Genomic DNA, 21,638 nt, shown 5'->3' with positions numbered 1-21,638 from the left:
CCCCAAGAGTGGTATTGATGGAGCATATGGCAGATCAATGTCTAGCTTTTTAAGTAACCTCCAAATTTTTTTGCAGAGTGGTTGTACTAGTTTACATCAAAGCACAGTCTTGACCTACAGGAAGAGTTCAGAATAGAGAGGGATATGTGGGAACATTTGTAATATATTGAAACCATTTTTCTACTGATAGGTTTTCAATTTAACTGGGAGAAACCATATCCTTGCATAGCTTCTGGAATAATATCATATTCTAAGTATTACAAACCTATATCCAATGGTTTAAGTGGCCTATAAATCTTTTGTAATTACAAATATTACTAATTTAATTTTCATGGATATTACTTTCCTTTCTTTTGCCAAAGTAATTGGATATATCTCCATCCTGAGTTGAGGACTGTTGCAAGGGGAAAGAATTGTAAATAGAATAAATAATGTTATTTTGTAAATCAGTTTTTAGATAAGTTAGCATAATTTTCCGTAACATATCACACTGTGTAACATTTAATAAATGAGAATAACCTTAAATGCTTAAAAAAGATTTACTGAGAAATGTCATTTGAAGTGTGTACACTTTCTGATGAAAACTCACAATTTAAAAAGAGGAGGATGAATGTTTTACTTTTATGTTTAATTCATTACACAATTAAAGCATACCCATTAAACAAAACTTAGAAATATAGGGGAATCCACATTTTCTGTAAGACTACAACATCTCATTAGGCTTTGCCTAGCTATAGTTCCTTCAACAACAACAAAGATTTTAGATTTGCAATAAACTTAAATTTAAGGTTAAATATTTTACATAAAAAATCTTGTTTCTCAAGAGAAAAAATAAGTCAAGGTCAAAAGGTAGAACACTATTTCCTTTCAAGTGCATGAGGTTTAAAGATAAAAGAATATCTTTTCATCTTATGGAGAAAAACATAGCAGGAGCTCAGGACTAATTGGAACCCATTTCAAGAGGTTAACTTCTTTACTGCCTATCTTCAAAATAAGTGTCCAAAATTATCTTTAATTCCCTCACTGAGGGAAGAATTCATGACACAGCTTAAGAAACTTCTTTGTCAAAAGCCAACTCAACAAAGAAAACAACAGTGATATCTTCTATTACATTCTGTAAATGAAAAGTTTTACTGAGGCCATATGTACCAGATGCCTTCAAAGACCCTGATTAATTAGGTCTCTACTAAACGTATTGTAGTAAAATCATGTCTCTGCTCCATAAGCAAGGTCAGGTTGCTTCATTGTTTGTAGTTAAACATGCAAAGTTTAAGTATGAAAATATGCAACATGACAGTCTTTCTCTTCAGCATTTATTAAGTCATGAAGTCTTCTGATGAAATGCTGCCACATCCATTGGATGATAGTGAAGCATCTGCAGGCACAGACCTAGTAGAGAAATCAACAGGCCAAAATCTTTCTGGTTGCCAATACACAAATCAAAATTTAAACAAAATAATATTCATCCTCATGCTACTCGTGCTTCTTTTTTTTTTTTAATTTTTATTATTGTACTTTGGAGTATTTACAAAGATTCTTACAATGTATCAAATATATCATATTTGAATTCACCCTTTGCTGCTTTATTCCATCTCCCCTTACCCGATTCCTGGAACAGTTTCGACAGGTATCATTTTTGCATTTACTTAAATGTGAATACATTATTTGTGCCACTTCCCCACTCCCCTCAGTGCCAACACCCCCTACACTCTCCCCCATCCTCACACATCTGGACTGAATCAGAGTCAAGATTCAAATCTAGGTGTCCTGGCTTCAAAGCTATATTCGTAATTAACCCACACTTACAAATACCAGCACTAAACTACATGACACAAAATCATAGCAGATTGATATTCCATTAGCTTCTTTACTGATTTTCCAGTTGCAAAGTTCTACATAAATTTGGTTCCCATTTTTGGAGACACTACTTATTCAGACAATTATGTAAGAGAGCACTGAGTGTTGCAGACTTGGGTTATGGCGTTGCCTGAGGAACTAGTGGTGGGAAATATGAAATGAAAAACCTTTATTTAAAAGAAGATGAAATCAATTGGAGTATAGTGGTGATATCTGGAGCAGAATGTTACATTTGCTGAGGAAAATGTGTCTTTGTTTTCATTTTTGTTCCTTTATTTATTTAGCTGAAGATGGGGTTTGACGTCAGGATCTTGTGCTTCCTAGGCAGGTGCCTCATCACTTGAACCTCCCCAGCTCCTCTGTTTTTATTTAGTTATTTTTCAGACAGGGGCTCTCATTTTTGACCAAAGGCCCACCTCAGACTGCTAACCTCCTATTTATGCTTCTCAAACAGTCTACTAGATCCAGCTTTTTGGTTGAGATGGGGTCTCACTAACATTTACCTGGGCTGACCTCAACTGTAATCCTCCCAATCTCCACCTCCCAAGTAGCTAGGATAACAAGCATATGCTGCTTTTCCAGCCCTATTTTTATTTTTAGAGTGTTGGTTTTCTATGCAATGTGAGCCTGGATCATTTGCTCATATGGAGGAAAATTCCTTGTATGGATTTTAAATACACACACACACATACACACACACAGTTTATAGTGCTCCCTGAAAAGGACACGACTAAATTGGCTTATTTATTCTAAAGCACTAGATAAAAATGAAGAGTACAGATATTTTCATTATGTGGTCAGAGACATTCACTAAGAAGTATTTTTAGTCTGTGATATAAAATATCTCAGATTTACAAAAATGTATGAGTCATCTGCTACAACTGTATATTTAGTAGTGAAAATTATAGTACTTTTAAAACATTGTTACTTTGACCAAGCTATTCATAAAAAATTGAAAAAAAATCAGTTTTTATAGAATTCCATATCTTAACTAATAGTTGTATGGCTTTGGGTAGCAGTGATTACCTCAAATGTTTTACTTTGAAATTTATTGTTCCTTATATGTTCAGAATTAGCCAAGAACATGGAAAGGTGTGTGAGAGATGATACACTGTAATTTGTGTGTGTCATTTCTATTATTCCTATTGATAACTATTGACAACAATGCAGGTATCCAGTTGATCACTTCATGTTTTCCCCAACATGGCACTGCTTTATGAAATATAATTAGCTGTACCAACGTAAGAACTAGAGAAAGAAAAATGTCTATTTCCTTTATTAATTCATTGGCATAGTCATCTTTTGCAATATTTTTACTTTATTATGAGACTTGCATGGTAAATATACAATGTTGGATGATAGATTAGAAGTGTATGAATATTGACTTTAATATCAGTGGTCTACTCCTATATAAACAGGAAAACTTACAGACTAAAAACAACATTTTTTATTTCACCATATGTGTGGTAGGAATTTGGTGCAGTTTAGCAAGTTTCTCAGATTGAAGGGTTCTCACAAAGCAGAGAGGGCTGATGTCATCTAAGTCTCAACGGAGCGGAGCGGGGCTGGGGGCTGGGAAGGAGCAGCTTCTATTTTCATTTAAACCCAGCTTTGTGAGGTCACTTTCTGACTGTTGGGAAGACGCATTAACTTCTGACTACATGGAAATTCCCCAAAGAGATGCTCACAATTTGGCAGCTTTCTCTCAAGGTGTATATGTGAGAGAGAGAAGGGAGACAGAGACAGAGAGAGAGAGAGAGAGAGAGAGAGAATGAAAGAGAGAGTGAGTTCATGACTTTTGCCATATTTTAGGTCTAGTCTAACACTCAAGGAGCAGGAACTACACAATGGCATGAATACCAGGTAGCAAATAATCATTTTTTTTATCTTCCCACCACAGTTTCAAAGACATTCCAAGTGCCATTGTGAAATAAAATTTATCTTTTTTCCCTTTCTTTCTTTCTTTTTTTTTTTTTGATAATTTCTTCCTTTTGGAATGGTCCCTGGATGTCACCCTGGTCTGAAGTTACTTATCATTTTTCAAAGACTGATTAAAGTTGGCTTGTAGCTAAGTATACATCACTGGACTCTTGTTGATTAAGTTTAATATTGTGTATAAGATATTTGTCAAGTGCAGTCTGGAAAATAAAGAGTGAGTAACTACATGTGTTTCCTCCCATTGAGAATGCAGTGAGGTGCTTAACATTGGATAGAACTGTTGAAATGATTCATTTAGAGTTGGTGACTAATACCAACAATGTACCATAATGTAATTATTCATGAGGTCTCAAAGTCTTAGAACAGCAGCAAAATATGTACAATGAGAAAATTACATACAGAAAGGAAATACTTTTTTAAAAAAAAATTACTTTTTGACAAAGTCCTTAAGAAGGCCTCCAATTTCCCATACAGGAAATTTGCCTATTTCCAACAAATTCCATGGATTGGGATGTTTTTTATTTTGACAGTACTGGGGTTTGAATTCAAGGCCCTGTGTTTGCTAGGCAGTGGCTCTACCACACTTCTAACCATACTTCCATTCTAGGAATCTTTTGAGTCAACATATTTATTGAGAACCTGTAAACCACAGATTTGTGTATGAATCTCTGTTAAAATAAAACTTACATGGAAAAAAACCTCACAGAATGATAATAGAAGGTAATAAATACATGAAAATAAGTATGATGGGAATTCAGTAGATGGAGAGGTCTCTCTGACTGGCTAGTCAAGAAGGTTTCACTGTGTGCTGAATCTGAAGTAGTATTGAAATTCCTAGGACTCAGGCCAAAAACCACTATTGATAACACTATTTTGGCAGTAGTGGGGTTTGAACTTGTGGCCTCTCACTTCCTAGGCAAGCAGTCTTAGCAATTGAGCCACTCTGTCAACCTTTTTTTGTGTTAGGTATTTTCAAGATAGGGTCTTGCAAACTATTTGCCTGGCTGGCTTCAAACCATGATCCTCCTGATCTCTGTCTCTTGAGTAGCTAAGATTACAGGTGTGCACCACTTGCACCTAGCTCTGGCTTACATTTTTAATTTCACCTTGTAGTGGGCTGAATGATGATTCTTCAAATATTTCTGCACCTTAATTCTCAGGACCTATGACTATGTTACCTTGTATGGTGAAAGAGAAATTGCAGATATTGTAAAAATTTTGAGATGTGCAGATTATTCAATTACATGTGTGAAATCAATGTAATCATAATGATCAGAATAAGAGAGACAAGAGGATGAGAATCAGAGTGCAGTTGTGATGCTATTTGAAGATGGAGGATGGAGCCATGAGACAAAGAATGCAGTATTTTCTAAGAGCTGAAAAGGGCAAGGAAATAAGATTTTCCCTTGAATTGTTAAGAAAGGATGCAGCCTTGCTAACACTGATTTTTAGAATTCTCTCTTGGACTATAAAAAAGTAAATTGGTGTCATTTTAAAGTCACTAATTTGTAATAATTTTTATAGTGGGAATAGTAAGTTAATATACTCCTCACTTCCTGGGATTCTACTAGTCCATCCAGAGCTAGGTTGTTCAACCCTTTTGACGGTCCTTTTGAGGCAACTGCTTTTGAGAATATTCTTCCACCTCTGGAGCCCACGTCTGGTCCTCCTCAGGAATCTTTCTCTCTTCTCTCTCCCTGTGTATGTGTGTGTGTTTTGATGTTGAGCGTTGAAATGTGAGGGACAGGAGCAGGATTTAGTGCTCATGTCTAGAGAGACAAAACAATCTGAAAAGCAATGGTACTGTACTATCATGAAGTACTTTCCTACCAAATATACCAAGAAAACTCCCAATAAGAGGAGCTGCTTGATGGAGGCTGTTTAACAATATTTTCCATGACCTATTGTTGGACCTTGCTTGAGAATGTGAGGATACTTTTCACCACAGTATTATTCTTGGCCTTTGGGCCAAAGCTAAAATTGAAGAAGATTCTAATTTTAATACTGAATCATATATAGCTATTGAAATATATGTTCAGGAGTCACAATCCTGTTTAAAGGATGCTGGGGACAAAGGAATTAAGACTGTCTACCATGAAAATGTGACTGCCAACAGGCCTTGCTTTGAGGGGTACCATGTAAACTGCAACCAATCACATCAGAGCTAAGGGAAACACATCTATGCTTTGTGCAGTAACTTTACTCAGTGACATGCCATGGACCATTTGCAAGGTGGAGGCGCAGTTCTTATATATTCCAGTTTCAGTTAGTATTGTTAACATCGCACAATTCACTGTGCAAAATGAAGATTATCTGCATTTCCTTCTTGTTTCTGCTTTGTTTTGTTTTGGCAGGAATGGGGTTTGAATCAGGGCTTTGCACTTGCAAAGCATGCACTCTACCACTTCAGCCACACCCATCTTCTTGTTTGTGATAAGCAACTTCCAACTTCCTTGCAACTGCATTCTCCCCAATAGACTTAGAGTTTTATGAACTATGGAATTCTTACCTGCCTGTGAGGCTCAGTTTGATACTGTCAGTTATCTTTGGAAAGAAGAACAATGAATGGAAATGTGTTCCAGAAAAATGAAGAAAAGAAGAGATCTGAATGTACAAAATTCTACTCTCAGTAAATTAAAGAATATTATGACCTTTGAAGCTTGTATTTGATTGTTGGTTTATATGAATACAGAAGACAAGATTGTCTGTAGAACACGTACTAACTGCAAAACATTTTGTCCTTGATCATAAATCTCCAGCAACATGCTGCATCCTAAAGCTGTGACTGCTGATTTCAGACAGTTTCTTATCCATGCATTTAATAGTATTTCAACAAAGTAATATTGATATTGCCAACATTCGTATAACAATCCTGGTAGCATCAATTAAAATGGAGCTGTCTAGAAGAAAACTGGAAAAAATTCATCTCCTATTGCTATTCCTTATTACCATGTGAGTATCATTCATAATAACAAAAACAACTAACAAATAAGAGATGAATTGGAAGTTCACTTCTTATGATTTAGAACTTAATTGTTTTTCGCCAAAAAAAAGAGCAATGAAAAGAGAAATTTGACTTTTTCTGAAAATTTTACATATTAAATTTTGGGTAGTTCCCCAAACTTACATCTCTCCCTTTAACTCTTTACAGTTCCTCTAGAGCTATTATTTCCAATATATTAAGGAATGAGAATGAAATACATAGCTGAAAATCTCATGGCAAACTTTTCTCGAAGTGTGCACTTAATAAATTTGAATATGTCATCTGCCTTCTTGCCAGGTTCTCATGATTGAAGATATTCATGTAAATTGGCCTGATACCTAAAAGGTTTAAGGAAGAGATATAGTTAGATAAATATTTACAAATATCTATTTTATAGACTGATGAATATAGATTTTTCATAAACTCTTTGCCTGATTTTTTCTTTCATCTAACAAAAAATCCTCCCTTGTGGTTGTTTACAAATTGAAATTATAAATCACTTTAAGGTACCAGTCAGTGAAATTGCAGCTATTAAGAGTGGGAAAACACAGAAACATTTTATTCTTTGCTCTTACAAAAATCACCTTAAATATACTTATCTTCAGGGTTTTTTTCTTCACAATAAGTATTTTAGGCTATTAATTACAAGGTTGAAAATGAACCCTGTTTTTTTTATTAAAATGTAGGTTACATTGTTTATCCCAGTAATTTACTTGTACTTTGTGTCAGATATAGGAAGATCCAAGCATCATATAATTGGAGGTTTAATTGTAAATTAAGATCACAATAATTGAGCCTCTGACTCTCAACTAACAAAAGTTGATGGACAAATTTCCCGTAAACTTTGGAATGTAGATGAAACAGTGATATCCTTTGTAAATGTTGATTTTTCTTGTTTTGCTTAGAACATTTCTACTTTGCATAAAATTTCCCATAATAGTCCAAAAGTATGTGATGTTAATACACAATGAAAGAGGAACAAAATTATGTCCAGATTCCTGGGATGCAATCTATCCCATAAACAATTCTTATTTTATAGCAAAAATGTTGCTCAATTTTAACAGGAAGAATAAAATTAATAAATTTAAATTTTCACTGGTGATAAACTTATAATGATCAAAAGACATCATGATGTATAAAAGTTTATAAGGCTATCTAGAAATGTAAAATGAATCTTAGATGTCTTTAGATTCAAGAAAAATAAACTGTAGAAATCTAAGCTAGATTTACATTTAAGATTATTCTGTTTCTAAGTTTTATTTACATGCATTATAGTGCATATCTGTTTCAACATATGTCTTTAATCTACATCCATTACCTATTGTTATTTTATACGTGTATAATCTAGTTTGTACCTATATATCATTCTGTGAATAGTAATAGCTGCTATGAATTGGTAGGTTGCTAGAAGTTATCAATAGGTAACCTTTTATGAATTATCAAATTAAAATTAATTGTTATGCTTAAAAATCCAAAGACTTCCTAAATTAGTATTAGGACATAGATTTAACTCATTTTATGTATGGAATACCAACCAATTTTCTGGAGGTGGTGCAGCTAGGAAATAGTGAAGCCAGGGTTGAAGCTGTTCTTTTGATCACTGAGCTATCTGTTCTCACACATGTGCAGCATTTTGCAGGATTGAGGTAGAATTGGAAGGTATTTGTCACAGTCCCTTGGGACAGTACCTTTTTTGCATTATCAAAAATATCTTCATATCACTTATTTTTCAGAACTTCAACACCTTCAGTAAGCATAAGGATAATTAGTTTCTTAATGTCTGTTTCACACTAACCAAAGCAAAATATAACCAGAATGTAAAGCTGTTAATATGGGATAATGCATATCTGAAGGTGATCCCAGGTACTAATTTCAGCCAATCGATCATCCTCTCCTAGGCTCAATTGAACATTACTTTATCAAATCCCTTTAACATTTATTGATTGTGCTTTGTGATAACAAGGATACAAAGATGATAAGTAAAATATCAAAGTGATTTAATTCTCAAATGAATGCCAAAGTAAATGGATAAAGCAATGTTTTTAAAATGATTTAGTAAAAGGTATGACGGAGTTAAGTGAAAGATGCTGTACAAGCAACAGAAGAACTATTTCCTTGGCAAGATGGACTCAGGCAGACCACCTGAGAGGAAGAAATGACTGAGATCAAAGGATGAATGACAATTACTCAGGAGACAGGAGTGCTTTCTGGACAGAAGAATCTGTGGTGAAGTATAGAAGCAATAAGGAAGTGCCAGGTCCATTATGATAAGAAAGTCAGATTTATTCTGAGAAAGTGGTGAAAGTGAAGAGAGAAAAGTAGCCCAGAACTAGTATGAAAATCACACGGACAAAGATGTTTGATGGCTTTTCTTCCTAAAAATGGGGACCTTACTTAGAATTCTGAGTACAGAAGTAATCTGTACATGTCTGCTTTAGAATCACGTCACCCTGGAGTAGTAGCTATCAAACCTTAGCTTGCATCAGGCTCACTTGCAGGTTTTGTGAAACATGGTGTCCTGTTCAGTTGTTTAAAAGAATTGCCTCAGGAATTAGCCTATTTGATTTTAAACCATTATCAGCCATCTGACCTCTGTCAAGTCATTTAAACTGTTAAAGACCCAGATTCACCATCTTAAAAATTGTGGAAATAATAACAGCTAAGAGAGCTAAGATGCTGTTTAATGAGGCAATAGAACTCTTAGTGTGGGGTCTGCTACAGTAAATGTCCAATGAATGGTAATTGTGTTATCCAACCAAGTTCCTGAACACAGTTACCCAGTATACATTCCAAAACAAAATACAATTCTGAAAGTATAAAATATTCATTGTCACCCTATACAATTCACTATTATGAGCCCTCTCTGTTATAACATAAACACTTCATTTCTCAGAGTTTTTCTGCATGTTGTTCTGCAGATTGGCTTGCTCCTATACTGAAAAATGCTTAAGTCAGAGAGCATTTCATAGCCTCTGGATTCTGTATGCTAGGTTTCTGGGGGTACTTCATACTGATTAAATGTACAGTATGTTTGTTGACAAAACTGTCTGTCATTCTGACTCCCAACTAGAGCCTGAATACTGTGAAATCTTTGACATTGACTTATTTAGCTTCCTGTCCTCCCATGAACAGCCCAGTGCCTCATTCACTGTATGTACTCAGTCACTCTTTTCAGAAGGAATTAATGGTAAAGCTCAAGGAAAATACAAATTTGGGATAGACTATGTTCAAAGTAAAGAAAGAGAAAGTAATTTCCCATTTAAAAAAATTAAAGAATGACTAAGTAGGGCTCCTTTTGGCTTCCATAGGAAAGATTTATTGGTTTGTGTGTCCTTCATTTTCTTTCCCTCTAAGGAAATCTACCCTGTAAAGTTGCCAAAGAAACAATAACTGCTTAAGTCTGGTACAAGAGGAAGATAGCTCATTAACAAACTCAGCTTCATTATTTGGATGCTTGCCTCAAGGAGCTGGTGTTCTTTGATGAAATACTGTTTCCATTAAGGACTATGTAGAAAGCAAAATAATTTTTAAAAGAAATGTTGCCTTTTGTTATTCCTCCTCTGTGCTGTGGAGCTCCACACTTTCAGATGTTACATAAGAACAAGCATTGTTGCTTTTAGGTTAATACATTTGAACTGCTTATCTATGTTAGGTAAAATTTTTAAAGCACTGATTTGTTTAGTGTACATTGATTAAGATATCAGGTCTTTAATCTGAAGTATTTATCAGAAGATAAATGTGATGTTTTATTTATTGTCTATTCAATCATTTTGCATTTTTCTCTCCTATGAACTAGATATACAGTCAAATATAGAAATATATCATCTTAACATAAGATCATATAGACTTAAGGGCTCTGTTGCTCTGCTAAGGAGGATAGCTCATGATGTAGGATTGAATACAAAGTACCCTAAATTTAGGATTATAACACATGTTTCAAAGCTTCTTTCCAGCATTCAACAGCTGTGTGATCTTGGGCAAGTAATTTATTATTTTGGTTCATTTGGACATTTTATAAAGATTCACTGCACAAACATGATTGCCTTGAGCTATGCTTTCAAAAAGATACATTCATATAAAATAAATATTTTATCATATATACTCTGAGCTTCAGCTTTTTTCTTTGTAATCCAAATACAATTACATGCTTTATTTGTTCAGTCAGCCAGTCTTTCATTCAAAAAGTACTTGTTAAATTCCCATTTTGTGACATGCTCTGCTAGAGGCTGACAATAAGGGTTCATCTCTTGTACTTGGACAGCATTGTTGTTACACTGAACTGTTTTAGGTTGGGGTGTTACAATGTTCAGCTACTGCTAATTTTTGTACTTCAAAGTTCCTCTGATCTATCCATACTTCTGTAAATTTTTCCTTCACTAAACACTCTTCTATAAATTCTTTGACTGTGCCATTTTTTTCAGGTGAAGCATTGACAGATTTAAACAGGGAAAGTCATCTGATGTTTTGATATTGCAGCTGAGGTTTGAATATAATGAATGAATGAATTAACTAGGAAAGTATGTAAGGAAAGTGCATCCTTGGTAGTCTAAAATGTATATGCAGGACTGAGAAGTGGCTCAATTGGTAGAGCATTTGGTTAGCAAGCATGAGGACCTGTGCTCAATCTGGAGTACCACACATACAAAAAAAAACCATATTCAAAGCACACGAAAAAATATAATAGTAATGGGACTGATGTGTCTGGGATGGCACAAGAAAGAGCATTGAAAAATACAGGATCAGAGCAAGGAGGGAGAAAAGAGAACAATAGAGGGGGTAAATCTTACTAAGATATTGTAAGCACAAATGTAAATATCATAATGTATTCCTTTGCACAACTGTTCTATGCTAATAATAGGAAAAAACCCAATACATCAAGAGAAAAGCATAGGGGTGGTGAATGGCTCAAGTAGTAATAGCACCTGCTTAGCAAGCATGAAACCCTGAGTTCAAGCCCCAGTACTGCCAGAAAAAAAAAACAAAAAAGAGAGAAAATCATGATGGATTCATTTAATCTAAGTTTTATTAGACAGAGGAATATTTAGAAATGAAAATCCAAACACCCAGGGAAAACTGTCCATTTTTATGCTTAGATTTAATGAAGAATGGATGACTAAGCAGAAATGTTATTGGATAAAAAACTTAATGTTAATAAACAGAGTGCTGAAATAAAAAAAAACCCATACAAGTGAACAGTAAAGGGGCAGGAGAATATCTGCAGGTGAATATTATGTCCTAATAAATTGTCATTTACATGAAGATCTTAATAAAAAGACAGGATCAGAGAAACAACCAAATGCAAGATGACACAAGGTGTGGCAGGACATAATAAAAAGCTTAAGTTTTATTCTAAGACTGGTGGGAAACCATTGAAGGGCTTTGAACAAGAGTGCAAACTGATCTAATTTACATTTTGAATATAAAGTTCTGTCTGTTATGAGGAAAATATAGCATGGAGACAAGAACAAATTCATAGACAAGTTAAAGAGATCTGTTTTTAGTGTAAGAGAAATATTACTGATAAAGTTCAAGGAATTAGGATGGTAAGAGTGTCAGTGATGAGAAGTAGTCAAATTAAACTTCTATGTTTAATATAGAATTGATAGGGTTTGCTGATGGATTTGATCCTGAACAATTGAGTGACTAGTGATGTCATTTAATAATCTGGAAATCACTGGGTCAGGAGCTAATTTAGAGGAGAAATTGAGGTGGAAAATAGGTTAGACTTTGCATCAACTAGTACCTGTTGAAACTGTTCCAGGGATGGAGGTGGGGAAAAGAATGGTGGAGGGGGTGAATTCAAATATGATATATCTGATATATTGCAAGAACATTTGAAAATGTCACAATGTGCCTTCACCCAGCATGACAATAAAAAAATACGTTTTAAAATACATTCAAATGGAGATTAGTGTAGACAGTATGGGATCTCAGATGATAAGTTGAAGGTGAGTATACAAATTCAGAATTCATCAGCATACACAGTATTTAGAACCATGGTACTAAGTAACATCATGTAGAGGGTGAAAGTAAGTGAAAACCAAGAGAAAAAAACCTTCAAGATTGAATGGTCAACTGTGTCAAGCATAGCTTACTGATCAAAAAAATGGTGAAAGAATGGTGGCAATCGTATCTAAACAATTAGATGCCATTGGTAGCCATGGTAGGTTTGTAGTGAGGTAGTGGGAATAGCAGTTTACATCAAGAGAAAATGAAGAAAAAGGAAATTTTGTAAGCTTCTTTACAAACATAATGGAGAGAGAGAGAGAGAGAGTGTGTGTGTGTGTATACACACATATACATACATGTATACATATATATATATAAATCCTCCTAATTTAAATTTCCCACCAATGTTGAGATGACAGATACACACCACCATGCTCACCATTTTTCTGTTGAAATGGAATCTCGCAAACATTTTAGTCTGAGTTGGCCTGGAACTGTGATCTTCCTGTTCTCAGCCTCCCATGTAGCTGGGGATGACAGGTACAGGCTACTGTGCTCAACTATGGTTGAGATAGGGTCTTGAAAACTCCCTTCCCAGGCTGGCCTCAAACCATGATCCTCCCAATCTCAGTCTCCCAAGGAGCTGGGATTACAGGCTTGAACCACCAGCGCCCAGCTTGAAGATCTAAACACATTCAGATTTTGTTTTTCTTTTTCTGGTGGTATTGGGGGTTTAACTTAGGCCCACTTGTTTGCTAGGAAGGTGCTCTACAATTTGAATCTCTTTGCCAGCCTGATTTTCTATATTTTTATTGTCTTTGATGCAAAACTATTTTTATAATCTTTTCCTTTACCATAATTTGCTGGTCATGTTCTTCAAGTACAAAACTAAGGATCCAGAAATACCCCTGAAAAGGACTTTAAATCCCAGTATTTCTTTTCCCATCTGTACACAAAGTAGGATAACATTGGAATCCAAGGACTCAATATTGAAAACCACACAATTAGTCCCAATGGCTCCATCATTCACAGTATCTGTCAAGGGAAAAATCGATTCTGTCAATTCTTGAGCAGGGCTTCAAAGGGAGCAGTTATGAAACAAATAGCATGAATTTGGTGCAATGTGGAGTTTATTCTAAACATACATGGAAATGATGCTATGCTTCAGATGTTCTCGAATCTCACGCTACATAGAGCTATGATACTGATTCCCTCACTTTTCCTGGAACTCAGCCTTGCCAAGCTTTAAGACTTCTACCTCATGGACCAGCCTTGATTCCCCAGGTTTCCATCCTAGGAGCAGAGCTTTCGCATGTTAGAAGAAACTTACTCTATATGGCTTGTATAAAGGACAAGCTAATAACCACACTTAGGTATTACATATCTTGGAGAGGGAAGTGAAACCTTCCTTACTAATATTTTCTCAAGAAATATTGTCAATTATATAATTAATAGATCCTGGTTTATTTTGCTCTGTACAGATGATAGCAATGTGCACAATGGAGAATATGTAACACGGTGTTTAGAAGTAACAACATGGGATAGGTAGGGTTGGCTTGCCATACTTCTATTGATTTGAGTGATTAAGGTTAATGGGATCAAATCTTGTTCCTTAGGTTGTTACTTACACAAGCAGCATAAGGAAGGCTGAAAGCTTGTTAGCTCACTAGGTCTCTGGAAGGGACAAGATGAGGCTAAGACAAATAAGGTGCTAAGGGCACAAAATTTAATGAGTCGCTCACTTTATGAACCACAAAAGGCACTGCAGAGTGCTCCTCAAACTTTGTTCTATAGGCACCTTCTTCCTTCATTCAAATCTGGCCATTATTCCCAACCCCACAGAAAAACAATGAACTGAATATGCCAGTTCACAGGCCACAGGAGAGGTATCTGTCAGAGAGGAGCCAACTTCACACACTGCATCAAAGTGGTTTTATGCTCTGCAGATGAAATCCACATGAGAAAAGGTGAAGGGGAAACTCCTATTCCTTTCTAATGCCAGGGAGTCAAAGGAGAAATAGCTGTGCAGAATTTCTTCGTAACACTGCCTACCTTGCCATGTTCTAGAAGGCCCACAGAGACATTCCACTTGGACATGGGCCTTTTTGTTTAGTCTTGCTTACATGGACAATAGCAATGCAGTTGAGTCACCAAGATTCCTAGGTGAAGCTGTTCCTCTGTACCAGTATTGTAAAACAGGATTGGAGTCATGCAAACATGTTTTGCAACCTCACTTCTTAATAGTTATATACTTTTCTATTGATTGCACTATCTAACCTCAGAGTGAGAGAGAAATTCTTAACTTATAAGGCAACTATAGGATTAATATAGCTACAGTATTTAAAAAGTATTTAAAAAGTAGTAAACATTCAATAGATATAAGTTAATTTGTTAGCTCTTAGTTGTGAGCGATAGCATATATAAGGTATGCAATATAGTTAAATAAATTCTATAACCTAGAACGAGATAAAGGTTTGTTTTGAATGTTTTAATTAAAAAATGACACTATTTAAGTTAAAAAAAAACTTTCTAGGAAGTTTTTCTATTTGATAACTCTTTTTTGTTTTTTACTTGTGTGTTTAAATAACAATATAAACACATTCATCAATGATTTCACACTCATAAATAAATTATACACAACCATTTAAAAGACTAACCTTTATATGTCATTTAAGAGCTATGTTATCAATGTGTATGTTGAAAGCTCCTTAAGGACTTATTTATCTTTCCTATTAATTTCACTACATAAATGCATCCATACACAATTATGTTCATTAGTCACACCTGGAAAACATTCTTTTGCATCAAGTCCTAAGCCATGTTTAACTTGGGCTTCCATCCAAGTAGGACATACTTTTGCAACAGATACTCAAAATTGAGCCTAAGCTCAAAAACGTTTTACAATTCAATGAATAGAAGAGATAAGAGTATACATCTGTGCATTTATTGTCCTTATTTTTTTTTCTTGGTGGTACTGATAGTTGAACTCATACTTACACTTGTGGGCATTCTGGATCATTTAAGCCAATGTGTCATCCCTTTTTGCATTGGTTATTTTGTAGATAAAATCTTGTTTTATGCCTGAGACAGCCTGGATGTGATGTTTATATTTGTGTATCCCTGTATTGCTAGGATGATAGGTGCATACCACCCTACCCAGTCATTGGTTGAGATAGGGTCTTGTGAACTTTTTGCCCAGACTGACCTCAAACTGTGAGCCCCCAATTTCTATATCCCAAGTAGTTAGGATTACAGGTCTAAGCCACTGCACTTGGCCTGTGCATGCACTAGAGCTGCAATTCATAATTTGTTTGAAATTATCATGTTTTAAACACAAATATCAATATTTTTTCTTACTTTTTCAATTCTTTTACCTTATTTTTCTCAAGACATGACTATCATGAAAAACTTTAAAAAATCTGAAAATTAGTACAGCTTATCTATGATAGTAAGTCTTCATGCTAGAACTTTTTGAAATATGAAAAATTCATCAAATATATTCCTAAAATACTTGTTATCTGAATAAATTTCTCTATTTTATTTCTCAAAGCTCAATTACAAATTCTATTGTTAATATAATGTAGATGTTGTTCCATGCCCATGAAAAAGGAATGCATTATCTCTAAGTCTACTTAACATCATCTTCTTTCATCTGAAAAGTACTGGGTAATAATCATTCTAATGACTAGAACTTCACTGTGGTCATAATCATAACAGGATATTATAAGATGGTGCAGTGGGCTATATGTTTTATTTTCTTTAATTTTAATCATTTAGCCATTTTACTACCTAACATTTTCACTTTATTCCATGACATTCTAAAACATTTTAAAATTATATTTATGTTTGAATTCAATAGGTATACTCACTTTGTTTGCTAATTTATAAATGTGCTGCATGCTTTACTTTTATAACACAAGGACGTGATATACTTAGATGATTTAATAAGAATTTTAAAGCACATCAAAGACCAGATAATTTATATAATTTGATTCTCCATAGTGTGCATGGTGTTAGAATAAAGAATTTCAACAGGCTGGAGAGGTTGGGTCCTATGTAAAATATACCTAAAGATTCAGATATATTGATTAGGATACATTGTTTTTTGAGAGCCAGAAAGCTATCTTAAACTGATTAGCAGAGAAAGGGAACATCTAGTTTAAAATATTACTTAAATGACAAAGTCAAGGATGTAGTCTTTATTGAATTCTATATTGCCTTTATTTTCTGGCATGGTCCTACAAAATTCAAAGCAATTTAAAAAGATTGTTTTCAAACTGGAATGGGGAAAAAAGGGGAAGTTCTTCAAAAAGGATGCCGGATGGGTATAAATTACATCTATAATTATATCTATCTATCTATCTATTTATATATAGATATAAATTATATACACAATACAGATATATTGCATAGGACACAACTTAATGATTTTCTTGTCAATTTTTCCTGTGGTTACCTTATCATTTATGACCCTTAGTAGAATATATATGACAAAATGTATCCTCCATTGAGTTCCTCCGTAAAATCCACTTCCTCAAATGGAACTGTTGATAATATCTTCCCTTGTTTTTGTCCTGCCATTAATATTTCCATCATGATTACCTCAGCCCCATATTGCATTGTTAAGATTAGGACTGGGTTAGGACCCAGTGAAATATAATGTGATTAAGTCACAAATAAATTAGTATGAGTTCTAACTGCATGTTACAGCAATCATAGGCACTTATTTTTTATTTTACTTCTATTTCATGATTTTTTCATTTTTCTTTTTTACTTTCATACTGCAACTCTATTTCCACAGGTTCCATATTCCCATCTCTTCAACTAGATGCAGAAAGATAAGTGATCAGGATCACAAGAAAGAGTCTTTTTAACAAAGGGGATTAATCGTCAAGGCAGCACCAAAGTCCTACCCAGCAGCCTTTGAACAGATAGTTATGTCTGTGTTTTTCTTGGAGTTTTGTTTTGCTTGTGTTTGTTTTGTTTTTTCATTCCTGAGTGGTGCAATGTGGTTCAAAAATTAAATCAATTGCAAACATTAAAAACTTGTGAGATTTAACTTTAAAATCTGAAATTCTAGCTCCTTCTGAAAAATTTGTATGATGTAACCTGACACCAAACCCATACAACTGACAAGGCTAAGTTATAGTTGTCATTACAAATAGGTCACAGTCTCTATAATATCGCTCATTTCTGTATTTATAACTCTGACAAAGATAATCATTACTCATGCATGACCTTCTATGGTTACTGATTCAGAATTAGGGGTTAATCTTTGGAAAAGAAGAACTAATCTATCTGTATCTCTTTATATCTTCTACATAGAATTACAGAGTGAACTATAATTTTAAAAATTTGTAGGTTTAAGTATTTTCCACTGGATTAATATTCTTGAAAATAATTAATTATAATTTTTTCTCTTCTGTGTTTACTTTAGGTCTTTAAAGACAAATCATCTGGTTTCCTGTATAGAATCATTTTCTTTGCATATTTCAAGAATAATTTGCCTGTTTATGTGTTTTCCTCATTAAAGACCATAAAGAGTTGGAGACAATATCTAGGTTTCTTGACAGACTATTTGTTTGGTGTAGCATGATTGTCAAAAAAACAAAAAACAACTGAAATATTGTGGCCTAGCTTTGCAGCAAAAAGCAATATTACACTGTGGGATTGGGAAATGTCCCCTGCTGTCAAATAGAATTTTACAGTCAACGCTTCTCCCCTTTTCAGGATATCGAATCCCTAACAGGAGGGCTGGCTGGTTCTAAGGGGGCTGATCCACCGGTAAGTTAGATTTTTCATTAAATTTAAGTATTGAATTGAATTGTGTGTGTTCCACATCATCAGATAATTGCTGTATACTATTTGTCACATATAGGTACTTTTTGAAAAATAGCTGTTGTATTAACTAATACAAAAGTGTGAACTTGATTTGAGGTGTGATCTGGAATTTTAAAAAAGTTGTATTTACTCATAAAATTCATCTCCACTATTGGCACTAAAAACAGGAATAAAGCTTCCTTAGAGTAAGTTAATAATTTATGTTCTACTCTTGTGCTACACTAACTTAAGGGTTTGCCATTCTAAATATGAATGTAAGATGTGAGTTGCACTGTTTTAGTTATGGTGAATAATTATGTTCATGATATAAATAACATTGATTCTTGATATTGTTTCTTTCCTACTTATCTCAGAAAGTTCCTAGACAATTACAGAAAGTCTTCTCAATTTTTTAAGGATTATTTTTATGCAGTAAGTGGACCTTGATGTTCCAGGATTAGAATATTTTAGTCCTTTCTATGTGGTCTGATTTCAGAAAATATTGATTAAGATAACATTCCTGTTACTTCAGATTGGAAATATCATCTTGAATTGAAAGTATATTACTAAATGAATAAGACAGATTCAATTTATTTTTTAAAAAATAAACAATGCATAAACTTTTGTCATTGCTTTTTACTTAGCATGGTGAAGTTTAACGAGGACATACAGAATTAAATATTGTTTGTTTTTAGCTGCAACTCATGTACGCATCTAGGTGTAGTACATAATTCCATTCAAACACAAGTGAGATATTAAAAAGATGACTTTTGATGGTAACTTTCTTTCCCATCTTCCTATCTCTCTCTTATGTCTCATGATGTTGTTTAAGCTTCAACTTGCTCTTAAAGTAGAGATAAGCACCATATTACTGTTCCTTTCCTTCATTTTGTTTTACATCTGTATTTGTTAAAGAGCAGTATATTGGCTTCAGATAACTACTTATATTTATCCACTGAACCTATTACATTGCAGCATAAGGCAATCAACCCAGAAAATACATTGACATGCTATCTGGCCAGCACTATACTTCAGTATTGTAGGTGACTGCTTATGTGTTGTAATTTCACCTGCTGCCTTGAACAGTGGTTGTACATAGAATTCAGTTTATATCAGAACAGTAAATCCACCTCCTTTAAAATATTCTACCTGTTCACTGATTCCTGAAAGAATTCAATTATAGATTATCTAATTTAAAAAGGATTTGTTCCCTGTTCAAAACAAAACACCTCTCTTCTGCAAGTGATGAGAAAAATCTTGTCCATTATTTACATATTAAATTAGCTTTACATATGCTTTAAGAAAGTATGTTTCCAGACATGGAAGATTGAATGGGCATAGGATCTAGCTGTAAACAAAACCATTGACAAGTGGAAAAAAGTCATCTGAAGGAAAAATGGTGCCCTGAAGGCAAACTTCAACTTCATTCCATGCAGACAAAAGTAAATAATGGTACACATCCCTAAGTATTAGATATGCAATACTATTTTTAGTATTAGTTTCTACTTTCCACTATCCATATACTGTTTTCTTTAGACACAACTTACAGTATTGTGATGTTAAGGATTGTTTCTTGAATCTACTGTGCCATAATAGTGGATATTTTATACTGATGCCTACATTATCCAAAGTTCAATGATAATGCATATTTTCTAATTTTAGTTAAGTGCAAAACTTAGAAATATTAGGGTATGATTTGGGCATCTGTGGATTCATTATTGTGAAGTAATTTAGTGTCTCCTATGGTTAAAGAATTACCTGGAGCGAAAGCCAGAGCTTATGTAATAGAGTCATTTTCTTTAGTTCTTTATGAAGCTTATGTATGAGAATGAAATGGTCATGGTAACCAGAGTTACTTCCCTCATTTAATAATAAAGCTTTGGGTCTGAGGATGTATCTTGATGACAGAGCACTTGCCTAGGATGTGAGAGGCCAAGGATTCAATCCTCAGCCTTGTGAAAAAAAAAGTGGATTTACTTCCAAGTTAGAAAATTGAAAGTCAGGAAATACTGATGAAATTATGCATATTTTAAATCCAGTTGAAGATGTCTATTATTTTCCTCCCTTAAAAATATCATAATAGACTACCAAACACTATTATCCATTTCTAAAGTTTTGTGTTTTGTAGAAATGGTTGAAATGTATTACTGTAACCATTCTCTCATGAAATTTTTACTGATAAACTCAAAGTTCTTTAATTTTTTTATTCATTGAATGGAATAAAGTGTTGACTGATTGGAATGAGCTCTCACAAGGATGCATAGCTGTGAAGTAATTTCTTCATTAATATAAGAGAAAATTCAGAGAGATCTTGAAATGTAAATAGTATATTAAAGAATTAAAAATTTCAATCCGGGTACATACATAGAAGTATTATTTCCAATGCATTCAAAAAACTATGAAGCTTATATTATTTCAAATAGAAAGGCATGTCTAAAAGATGGTGTCAAATTTTAGATGGCATTATAAATAAAGTTGCATATCTGGTAAGAATAAATAGTAGGAACTCCAGGAATACTTTGTGTTAATATTTTTAATAATAAATGTTAAGAAGGATTTCTGAAATTTCAAGTCATCTCAGTTTTGATGCTAATAATGAAAGAGAGTACTCATTTGTGATGTTCAGGGGTAATTCAAGAAATTTTACAATGGCTTTCTTCTGAAAAGGATTTTAAGAAGCATGTTCTTCAATTCAGAAGCCAGAAATCACTGCTTCAGCAAATAGAACTCGAGGACTTTTCTAAACTACTTTGTTATCCTAGAAAAATAAACCTATCACTGAGAAAAGATACCCGTTAAATATAACTTAAAGTTGTCTCTGAAAATTTGTATCAAAAGATATTCTACATTCAGCATATGCTTTCCATTCATAAAAATTGTATCACAGGGCTGAGGATGGAGCTCAGTGATAGAATGCTGGCCTGCTATGTACAAGGCCTGGGGTTCAATTAATCTTTGGTGTAAAAACAGCATATATTCAAAGAGAAAAATCAAGGAAAGAAACTAGATAGATACAATGTAAAAGTAACATTAAAATTAAATAAAGTTTTAAAAATACATTTGGCCCTCCATACACGTGTTCTACATCTGT

The 21,638-nt window shown here is 34.0% G+C and overlaps 1 protein-coding gene across 16 annotated transcripts in view; it reads left to right on the top strand.

Moving 5' to 3' along the window:
- Ppfia2 (PTPRF interacting protein alpha 2) overlaps positions 1-21,638 on the top strand; it is a 454,825-nt gene that overhangs the window by 59,893 nt on the left and 373,294 nt on the right. For 11 of the 16 annotated variants that reach the window (XM_074084029.1, XM_074084040.1, XM_074084032.1 and 8 more), the window contains one exon: positions 18,458-18,511. The exons of the other annotated variants lie outside the window; for them this stretch is intronic. In XM_074084029.1, coding sequence (XP_073940130.1) covers positions 18,458-18,511 — 54 coding nt within the window. The remainder of the gene's footprint in view (positions 1-18,457; positions 18,512-21,638) is intronic. 16 annotated transcript variants of the gene reach the window in all.

The sequence above is a fragment of the Castor canadensis genome, chromosome 8 (assembly GCF_047511655.1).
Source record: "Castor canadensis chromosome 8, mCasCan1.hap1v2, whole genome shotgun sequence".
NCBI lineage: Eukaryota > Metazoa > Chordata > Mammalia > Rodentia > Castoridae > Castor > Castor canadensis.
Note: the sequence above shows the minus strand (reverse complement) of the source record. Positions and strands in the feature narration are given on the sequence as shown.